Source organism: Pseudophryne corroboree, chromosome 11 (genome assembly GCF_028390025.1).
Source record: "Pseudophryne corroboree isolate aPseCor3 chromosome 11, aPseCor3.hap2, whole genome shotgun sequence".
NCBI classification, from domain to species: Eukaryota; Metazoa; Chordata; class Amphibia; order Anura; family Myobatrachidae; genus Pseudophryne; species Pseudophryne corroboree.
This window is the reverse complement of record NC_086454.1, coordinates 314,652,222-314,662,297: the sequence shown is the minus strand read 5'-3', so window position 1 is coordinate 314,662,297 and position 10,076 is coordinate 314,652,222. Positions and strand designations below refer to the sequence as shown.

General features: G+C 51.0%; 1 protein-coding gene across 4 annotated transcripts in view; it reads left to right on the top strand.

Annotated features, from left to right (window-relative positions):
* The first annotated feature begins 1,926 nt into the window (after positions 1-1,926).
* ZC3H18 (zinc finger CCCH-type containing 18) overlaps positions 1,927-10,076 on the top strand; it is a 182,130-nt gene continuing 173,980 nt past the window's right edge. For 2 of the 4 annotated variants that reach the window (XM_063945651.1, XM_063945648.1), the window contains exons 1-2: positions 2,142-2,334; positions 4,027-4,798. In XM_063945651.1, the coding sequence (XP_063801721.1) occupies positions 4,040-4,798 (759 nt within the window). In that variant the 5' untranslated portion in view covers positions 2,142-2,334; positions 4,027-4,039. Of the gene's footprint in view, positions 1,950-2,140; positions 2,335-4,026; positions 4,799-10,076 lie in introns of those variants that run through there. The other 2 variants (XM_063945649.1, XM_063945650.1) reach the window with 2 other exon arrangements.

Genomic DNA, 10,076 nt, shown 5'->3' with positions numbered 1-10,076 from the left:
CGCACAGCAAAAGGTCCTCTCCACGAAGGGAAACTAGACGCTATGCGTCTAGTTCCCTTCGTGGAGAGGACCTTTGCTGTGCGGTGCGCAATGACGTCATCGCGCACCGCTCAGCAAAGTTACTCTCCACGAAGGGAAACTAGACGCATAGCGTCTAGTTCCCTTCACAGGAGGCGGACGGGGACGGCAGCGGGCAGCGGACGGGGGACACAGCGGGCAGCAGTGGCGGATCTTGCCACGGTGCGGCGCTCCCTCCGGATGGCGCCGGCGCCCTCCGGAAGGCGGCGCCCCGGGCAAAAGTCCTGCTTGCCCGTGGCAAGATCCGCCACTGCTGCCCAGGGCCCCACAATTCTAGGGGCCTCCGAGCAGGGGTGGGTGTTGGTCACACAATCAGAGCGGCGAGGCAGCATTCTCTACCTGCCTCCCACCCTGCAGCCAGACAGTGAATGGCTATCAGCATGCTGATTGGTGAATGGCTAGAGCTATCCATCAATCGGAGTGCTGACAGCCGTTCACTGTATGGAAGCATACTGGAGAGACGACGCCGAACTGCAGGAGGGGCATTTTATGATTCTTTTTTAATTGGTTCCTGTGAGTGGGTGCTTGCTTTGCACAGGGCCTACAATGCTGTTAAGAAAGCCCTGCCCCTATGATAATGCCAGATAAGGAGGAATCAACTTTAAGCCCTGCCCCTTCATCATGGACCTGCAATCACATTTTGACACAAATGGGGCAGGGCTTAATGACATCCAGACCTGGCACTGCTACCCAAAGTGGCTATTAGAGGTTTCTTTCTGGGCATCTCCCGCAGAGGAGTCATAGATAGGGATTGTCATCCCTGTTCTTTGCCATGGGCCAATCAGAACCTGGGGGCAGAGCTTTGTGGGTGTCGGGGGTAGCACAGTGTAGAAAAAAACCAACAGAACCATTGGGTAGCTCTGTACCATTGATGGTGGTAAACCACCTGGTTCTCCCCCACTGATGGCAAGTTTTCACCATCGGACATAAACCATAGATGATTTGGAATCATCGTTGGTCTATGGCAATCCCTAGATAGTAGGCAAGTATGTTTACACCTCACACCATGTTCTTGGTTGGTGGCGTGACTGGTGGGGTAGCACTGGTCCTCCGGCAATGAAGAGGTGTAGGTTTGAGTCTCAGGGCAAGTATCTTCAATATCTGCTGCAACCCTGCCGTCCGTCGGGCTGTTTGGACAGCCGACTGAACCACTTTCCTCAGACTCCTACTGTGGAAAGTGGTTCACTCCCTGTGAACATCGCTGGGCCAGGTAAAAATTGCTCAGTGCATCATCACTGCGCATACACGCTGGGCAAAAACGCCCAGTGTGTATGCACCTTAAGCCCCTTTTAACAAGCTCCAAAACGGTAAGCTTTTTGGAGCTTGGTCCTGTTAGCTAATTAAACGTTTACTTGGATTACATATGATTTGCCAGCTGTCAGTATCTCGACAGTGGCATCCCATCCGCCAGAATGCCAGCAGCGGGGCAAGCGCAAAAAGTCCCTTTGTGGGCTCACTGTGCTCGCCACAGGATCTATTCCCACTCTATGAGTGTTGTGGACACCCACGACTAGGAACAGCCTTGATGTGCCGGTATTCCGGGTGTCGGCATACTGACCGCCAGGATCCTGACAGCCGGCAAATTAACTGCATGCCGTTTAGATGGCATTAGCCCATTGTAGCACATTTCCGCAGTATTTCGAGTGGAGGAACCGATGGACCCCTCTCTGGTAATTGTCACATATGCATCACAGGAGCGATCACCTTACTTTTCAGCATTCACCAGTGCGGGGTCTTATCGGAGCCCATGCCCTGGCGTTTTCCAACCTTTGCTCACAATTTCCCCATAGCGCATTACACATCGCCGCAGTATGGAGTCATAAGTGATCGCCGTCGTACAGAGATGCAAGTGATCGCCGCGGTACGGAGACGTAAGTGACGCAAATTTTTGAGTTTTACCACATAATTACGCAAATTTGTCAATTTTACCCCAAAATGGAATGAATATCCCCCCAAGGACGTCACATCCCCATCAATCAGGGACCCCAGCGCAAGGCAGGCAGGCATGCTGGGACTTGTAGTACTACTGAGAGATACATACAGGCAGCACTGGGCTCTCTCCTCACTCAGGCCCGGCCGGGTTACGGTATGGGTAGTAATGTCAGGCACGGGGGGAGGCGCAGCAGACAACCAGTGTGTGAGTGACTGGGTATGGGCGGGATAACAGCGGCGGCGCCGGGTGATGACGTCGGGCGAGGCGGCCTGAGGGATCCCGTCACTCGGTGTGTGAGCGAGCAGCCCGGACCGTCCTCTCAGGTAAGCGGCGGCACCGGGAAGAGGAGGCCCCGGCCGCATCCACCTGACATCCGGCTGGAGACCGAGCCTCTAATAACCGCTCAGCCGACCCCGGCCTTCCCCTCACCGAGGCGCCCCGTGCTGTGCTGGGGTTCACTGTACAGGGCGCCACGCTAAGCTAGGGGCTCCTTACTGGGGGCCACATCTCCGGAGGAGACCCCTGAGTATTGTCTTCTCCTCAGAAGGCGAGGCCCCTGACTTCTGCCCTCTTCTGGAGGAGACCCATCCTTCTGATGCCCCTTACTTCTGCCCTCCTCTACAGAGGAGACCACCCTCCCTTCTGGAGTAGACCCCTTTTCTCCTTACTTCTGCCCTCTTCTGGAGGAGACCCAGCCTTCTAATTCACCTCTGCCCTCCCTTCTGGAATAGATCCCCCTTCTGCCCTCTTCTGGAGCAGACCCAGCCTTCTGATACCCATTATTTCTGCCCTTCTCTACAGAGGAGACCCCCTCCCTCACCTCTGCCCTTCCCTTCTGAAGTAGATCCCCCTTACTTCTGCCCTCTTCTGGAGGAGATCCAGCCTTCTGATCCCCCTTCTGGAGGAGACCCTTCAGAACCCCCTTGCTTCTGCCCTCCCTTCTGGAGTAGACACCCATTACTTCTACCTTCCCTTCTAGAGGTGACCCTTCTGATCCCCCTTATTTCTGCCCCCCCCCCCTCCAGTGCTTCTGCTTTCTGCTTCCCCCTGGAGGAACCTATCTCTAGACACCCCCCCCCCCCCCCCCCCCCTCTCCCCATTACTTCTGCTCTCTTTTCCGGAGGAGACCCCCTCCTTCCTCTTAATTCTGCCCTCTCCGGAGAATACCCCCTACTGCTGCCCTCCTCTTCTCTTAAGGTCTTTAAGTGCGTACACTGAATTACCTACATATCAATAGTACGTGCTTTGAGCTCCGCTCCCAGCTTGGTCACTGTAGTAGAGATCAGGCATATATCTTCCCTTACTTCTGCCCTCCCTTCTGGAGTAGACCACAGACCCATTACATCTGCCCTACCTTCCAGAGGAGACCCTGGCCCCCTTCTGCCCTTCCTTCTGGAGAAACCCCCCTCCCTTCCTTCCAGGGGAGACCCCCTCTGGAGGATACTGCCTTACTGCTGCCCTCCCCTCTTCTTAATGTATTTTGGGGAGTACATTGAATTTCCTACATATGAATAGTACATACTGAGAGCTCCACTCACAGCTTGGTTACTGTAGCAGAGATCAGGCGTACACCATTACCAGTATACCAGACTTAACCATTTTGTCTTCAGGGAATAAAGTGTGTGTCCCAGGTGGCCGGCACAACTAAGCGATATGTAGTCTCTATGATTAATGTATCCTCTGCTCCTGGTACGAACGGGATCTCAGGAACTGCATTTTCCATAGAGGCCAATTACCTATATTATAATAAATGTTGCACTGAATGTAGCTTTGCACTGGATACAGACCACCATTGTATGCGCATCATAAGTGAGGGAGTCCGGCTGTGGCCATGTGGAATGAATGATAGGGCGTAATCTAGAATAAGCTCTGGAAACATTTTGTTCATGCACCTGTGTGATTATTTTCTCACTTTCACAGCGTGTAATGTAATTAAAGAACTTTTTGTGGTCTGTAAAGTCATCTTTATTCTATTGTAAGTTATACTCCATACTTTTAAATCTTTTATTTTAAAGGTACTTTTGACAGATGGCTGCAGCAGAGAGTCCTGAACGGGACCCGCTTTCTCCTGAAAATTTCCTGCCTGACCTCACCGATGAAGAAGAGGATGATGACCGAAATCACACTCCGCACCATGAGTTGGATAAAGAGGAAGAGAGCAATATTGACATTCTAGACAATAAAGCATCACCTGATACTGTTGTCCCAGACTCAGGCTTGGGAGATCGCGCCTCCCCATTCTCAAACAACAACCTGTCCCCAAAATCTGTCCCGGAGGAAAAAGCCATGCCAGAGCCCATCTCTGAGGCCACCACAGATGAAAGAACTGTCTCTAATTCCTCTCCAGAGGGGAAAACTGAATTAGAACCTGTTACAAAGGAGAAAAAAGAAAGACCTTTTGGTTCAGGTGACCAAGAGAGACAGTCTATTAAGTCACCTCTTCGTTCTGATGAAGAGGACAATGTGAGTGAGGTGAAGTCTCCCGGCTCAGATAGCGAGCAGACTGGAGACTTGCACCAGTCTCCTATTATCAGTAAAGGAGGTGATGAGGGACCTAATGAACTACCTGATGAAGCCTCCTCAGTCATACGAGAACTGGATGAGCATGAACTGGATTATGACGAGGAGGTCCCAGAAGAACCAACAGTTCCTAACCAGGAAGACGACACAGAGAAGCTCGGAGCTGACGATGAAGAGGACAAAGAGAAGGAAGAGTCCCCCTTGGATGTGAAGAATGAGAAAAAGAAAGAGGAAGATGATGGAGAAATTGACGAGGGGGAGATTGATGTGAGTTGTTGTGTTTTTTTGTTTTTTTTTCCCCTGCCAGTTTATCACCCATAGGGGTCGATTCTATTCGGCAACTAATGAATAGCGCCGGGAATTAGCTCCCGACGCTATTCAATTCAGCAACTAGTTACGTCGGCGATGGCCCGTTCTCGCCGACAAAACAGGTAGTTTTGTCGGGAGAACGGGCATTCTCCGACTTAACTCCCCGGCGCGAGGCTGATTCCCGACAGAATCAGCCTCGCGCCGGCCGCGAGGCAGCACTTTTGTCGGGTTTCTCTTCTCATCCCCCGGGGATGAGAGAAGAATTCCCGACAATTGCAGGTAATTAGTTGCTGAATTGAATAGCGTCGGGAGCTAATTCCCGGCGCTATTCATTAGTTGCCGAATAGAATCGACCCCATAGTTTGTCAGTAGGTGTCCATTGTTCCATTAAATTTAGCAGGGTACACACCTAAATGATGGTGCAAGGCTGTGATGTGATGCAACTATATATTTGTCGCTGTACACCCTACATGATCCGTTGTGTGACTGTGCAATGTATTGTTGCAAGACTGTGTAGTCCATTGCATCGTCCCATCTTATGTGCAGCACATCTGATGGAATGATAAGACCACCCAACTCATCTAAAGATAAAGTGGGTGGATCGCAACATCGTCCAGTATATCGTATAGTGTGGACCCAGCTTCAATTCCTTTATAGTTAACAAATGCCAGTTTAATAGTAAGTGACTAGTGGTTTGTCCAAGTACCCGCAGTGGTGTCTGTCAGATGAGATATTAAGGCGTTAGTAACAGATCAGCTTGTGCTCTATAGAATAAGCTGAATACACTGTATACTAGGGGATTCATCGCGCCCTACGGGCGTTCTTCACACCGTCGTAAGGGGCTACGCCCCTTTAACCCTTGCACACCTTTGTGGCGTGCAGTATTTTTATTATATGGAGTATTACCTCCAATCATAATTGTGTGAGTGGTTAAATATTGCACGGACAAAGGGCGTGCAATGGTTAAGGGGTCGAAGCCCCTTGCAATGGTGTGAACAGTGCACGCAGGGCCTGATAAATCATCTAGTAGGTGCTTTGGTTGGGGGAGTGGCGGGGAAGACGCGGATGGGAACCAGGGGTGCCGCGGGAGGGGCGTTTGCGGTGTTCCCGCAGGTGAGGGAGGGGCTGGTGCGGTGGAACCGCGGGTGGGGGAGGGTGCGTGGGTGCCGCGGGTGGGGGGCCGGAGCCACCGTAGGTGGGGGAGGAGCAGTTGCAGGTGTGCCCCGGGTGGGGGAGGGGAGGATGCGGTGGTGGGGCGGGTGTGGGGTTACTGCTGGTGGGGGCGGGGGTCCGGAGCTACCGCAGGTGCTGGAGGGGATGTGTGGGGGTGCCGCGGATGGGGCCCGGAGGTACTGTGAGTGGGGGAGGGGCGGGTAATGCTTCTCCTGCTTTTCCTACTGTCAGCAGCTAAGCTGCTGTCCTCCCTTTGGCAATGGCTCTCCCGGAGACTCGCACAGCAGCCAATCACTATTGTTAGCGCCGGTGTCCCAACGCGCCGCATTACAGGGAAGAAGATGCACTCAATAAACTACAGCTCCCAGCAGCCCTAAGGGCCGGAATGCTTCAGCGCTAAGTGCTGCTGGCAGCTGTAGTTTATTGAGTGCGTCTACTTCCCTGTAATGCGGCGTGTTGGGACACTGGTGCTAACAATAGTGACTGGCTGGTAGAACTGACTGACTGCCTGAATCAATGTAAAAGGTGAGAATGCTGACACTGCACACAGGCCCGACGCTAGCCGCTCAGCAAAGGTATGCAGTGCAGGGAGGCGCCAGGAAGGAAAGGCGTTCTCCCTGCTCTGCATCCCTGTGCTGTGCTGAGCTGTTGCTGCTATCCCTGCTGCTGCTGAGGGCTGCTGACACACATGCAGCGGCGCCGGCAGTACAAAACCACCTCTCCCCCTCGGCGCCGGCAGCACAAAGCCTCCTCTCCCCCTCCCCTGTGTGACATTCAGTGGTGGGGTGGGAGTCAAAGGGGGTGGAGCTTGATGGGAATAAGGGGCGGAGCTACTAGACAGGACCATGCTGCAGCAGGAGGATGAGCTGCTACAGCTTCGGCCAACCAGACTTAATTAGGTAAGTGTCTGGAAAGAGAGAGAGTGTGTGTGTGTGTGTATATACAGTGTCTGTGTATACTGTATATATGTGTGACTGTGTATGTGTGTAATTTATGTACAGTATGTGTGTGTGTGTGTGTGTGTATATGTAATATATACATATATATATATATATATATATATATATATATATTATATATATATATATATAAATATGTGTGTGTGTTACTGCGGCATAATGTGTGTAAGCATCACTGTTACAGGGGGGCGTTGCGTGTGTAAATGTCACTGGTGCAGGGGGCGTTACGTGTCTAAGCGTCACTGGTACAGAGGGGCGTTACGTGTCTAAGCGTCACTGGTACAGAGGGGCGTTACGTGTGTAAGCGTCACTGGTACAGGGGGGCGTTACATGTGTAAGTGTCTCTACTACAGGGGGTATTATGTGCGCTGTGCCTTTGTAAAGTATGCGAGGGTGCAGGGGGGCGTCGAACACCCTAGCATCGGCCCTGACGGCACACCCACTGCACTGCGCAGCACTGTCACCTTTTACATTGATTCAGCGTCCAGACATTACCCTCTGCGATATCACCCACTCTATCCATTACATTAGCTATCTCGGGGCTTCCAGGCCGGCAGGCCAGGTGCTGTGTTGTGGAGTCAGGGCCTCTAGGGATCTGGGCACGGCTGTGGCTGGGAGGCAGTTCTGTGACATCACGCGCAGAGGAGGCTCCGGGGCTCAGAGAGTATGCGGCGCAGGGAGGGCTATGAAAGCCTTCCGCTGCGCCGCTTTCATACACATCTATGCCGGTGGCCGCAGCAGCTTTTGATGCACCTGCGCTGCGGCTAGGTAGTGGGGATTGTTGATGCCGGAGGGGGCAGGCGCACTGGCAGCAGGACATAGGATACTGCAGTATAAGGATGTTTTTTCCCTCTCTACAATGCAGAGACTTGCTGCAGATGCAGTGGCATACCCTCCAGCTGTACCTTTTTGGCAGGTACCGGACCTTTTTTTTATGGTCTCTACCGATTTTTGACTCTCCAAGCTTCCATTGAAAGTATAGGAAAAGGGGCGTGGCCCAGCGTTATAGAGGCCCAGGCACAGAGTCACAGATCTGGGCTATTATATAGGAGATTACGTGCTAAAGAGGGAAAATTATGGCAAAGGGGCAGCCTAATACATCGGTCAGGGGTAAGTAGGGTGTTCAAAAGCTTGTTGAAGGGAGTTTTGGGGCAGGAGAGTAATGTGGGAAAGGTGCGGGACAGTTGCGAATGTAAATGAAGAGTGGGAGCTTGGTAGCGCACAATGGGGTGAAGAGGTCAGAAACTGGCCGGTATTTATCTCCCACCTGGATGGAGTAAAATATTTGTAAGTATGTAGGTAAAACCCTATGTATAGTGGTTAAATGTGATGCTCTAGTAGCTGTTGGCACTGTAGGTGTAGGATATGTTGTACCATATTTTTCTTTAAGTGTGCTCTGAGAAGCCAGGACAATGTGAAAGTTACATATATACTTGTTAAGAGCCTCTGCTTATGTGGAGTTGGACATTCTTTGCGTAAAATGGGTCTGACAGAAAGGCTAACTCGGCAGGTGTAACAGATGGGCATGGTTCACACCAGGAGATGTGAGTTGGCGGCGGTGGTAGTAAATGCTAAACTCCAATTCGGAGTTTATAAAGCTGGAAACTCTGCTGATAAGTGAGTAGTTTTCACAATTCCAAAGGGGCAGGTGCTCCCCAAGCAGGCCCGAAACAACAAACTGTGTGTAGATACAGATGTGTCCACTTACATCCTGCCTCCCTGCTTGTTGCACAGCCCTTCTAGCCATGACGTGACTGTAGCGCCTAGCGTGTTTTTGTTAATATTTTCCCATTAAAATGCAAAAAAATATATATATTGCACACAAAATACTATGCTACATTGCTTTCCTGGAAATCACTAACGCAGCATTTCATATGCAGATACAGCCAAAGTTGCACAGAGAATATAGGCATGCCGCATATCGTTTTAATCAGCAGAGTCTGCTTGTACGTCTTATTCACATGGCAATGCAAGTAAGACGCATTTCCGACAAAAAAAAAAAGAAAAAGACGCCTAATGTTAGCAGAGTTGCACGGGACTTGTCTGCTCACCCATGCTAGGCATCTCCCGCTGCGTGGTGCTTTGAGGCACATCTGTAAGTTAAAAGGTAGATGCTTACATAAAGTTAGTGTCAGGTCCTCATATTAAGGTATCTTATCCACCCGTCTGCATCATTTAAGCATTAGTGTGCTTTTAGAAGACACTGTTGAAATTAGAAGAATTCATCCTTGTACATAAGAACTCTTCATTGGGACGCTTTTTAGTGCAACTGATATAACGTTTTGCGCAGGCTGAGACGTGTCTCGAAAACGGCTGTGACACGCCTGTTTATGCCGCCACTGCCCATGACCTCCCCCCCAAACAGTGCCCGACTATCAAACACTTTGCAAATAAATCCTCTCTGCGAACGCCATCGCAAGACCATGGCGACGCATGCGCTGTCCGACTTAGACACATGCGCAGTCCGGCTTGCGTACATTTCTGAATCAGTCCCAGAGTCTGTACAGTATTATTGATATACTAAGTCGCACTTACCATGTTAAATACACATACAAATACAGTTATAAAGTACACATTCAAGTTGGTTAAATACAAATAGCCTGCTTAAAAAAATAAATGGGAATGCCACCGGATGGGCGCATGTGCGTCTTTGGTGTACTTGAGATTCGTTTGCATGAACTCGCCCTTAATGTATGCTTGTACGTACTCTGTCCCCAAACAACGGTTCCATGAGGAGGTGTAAGCGCAAATTGCGCCCAAATGCTTATAGCATGGATCAGTGGTCTCCAACCTTACTTGGGGTGTGAGCTACTTTCGGGAAATAAAACCTTTGAAGGACCTCCCCCCTCCCCCCAATGCGCATGCGTTCCTGCGAAAATGGGTGTGGCCTCTCAACTACAGGTAATGCCCCCCGTGTAGTGCCAGATATTCAAATAATGCCCCTCAGCAGTGCCAGATATTCAAATAATGCCTCCCAGCAGTGCCAGATATTCAAATAATGCCCCCTCGCAGTGACCGATACAGTGCCCCACACAGTGCTAACCCTTGCTGGCTTCTTCTACTGCCGCCGGTGCTGCTTCTCCTATATGAGGGACGGAAGGGGA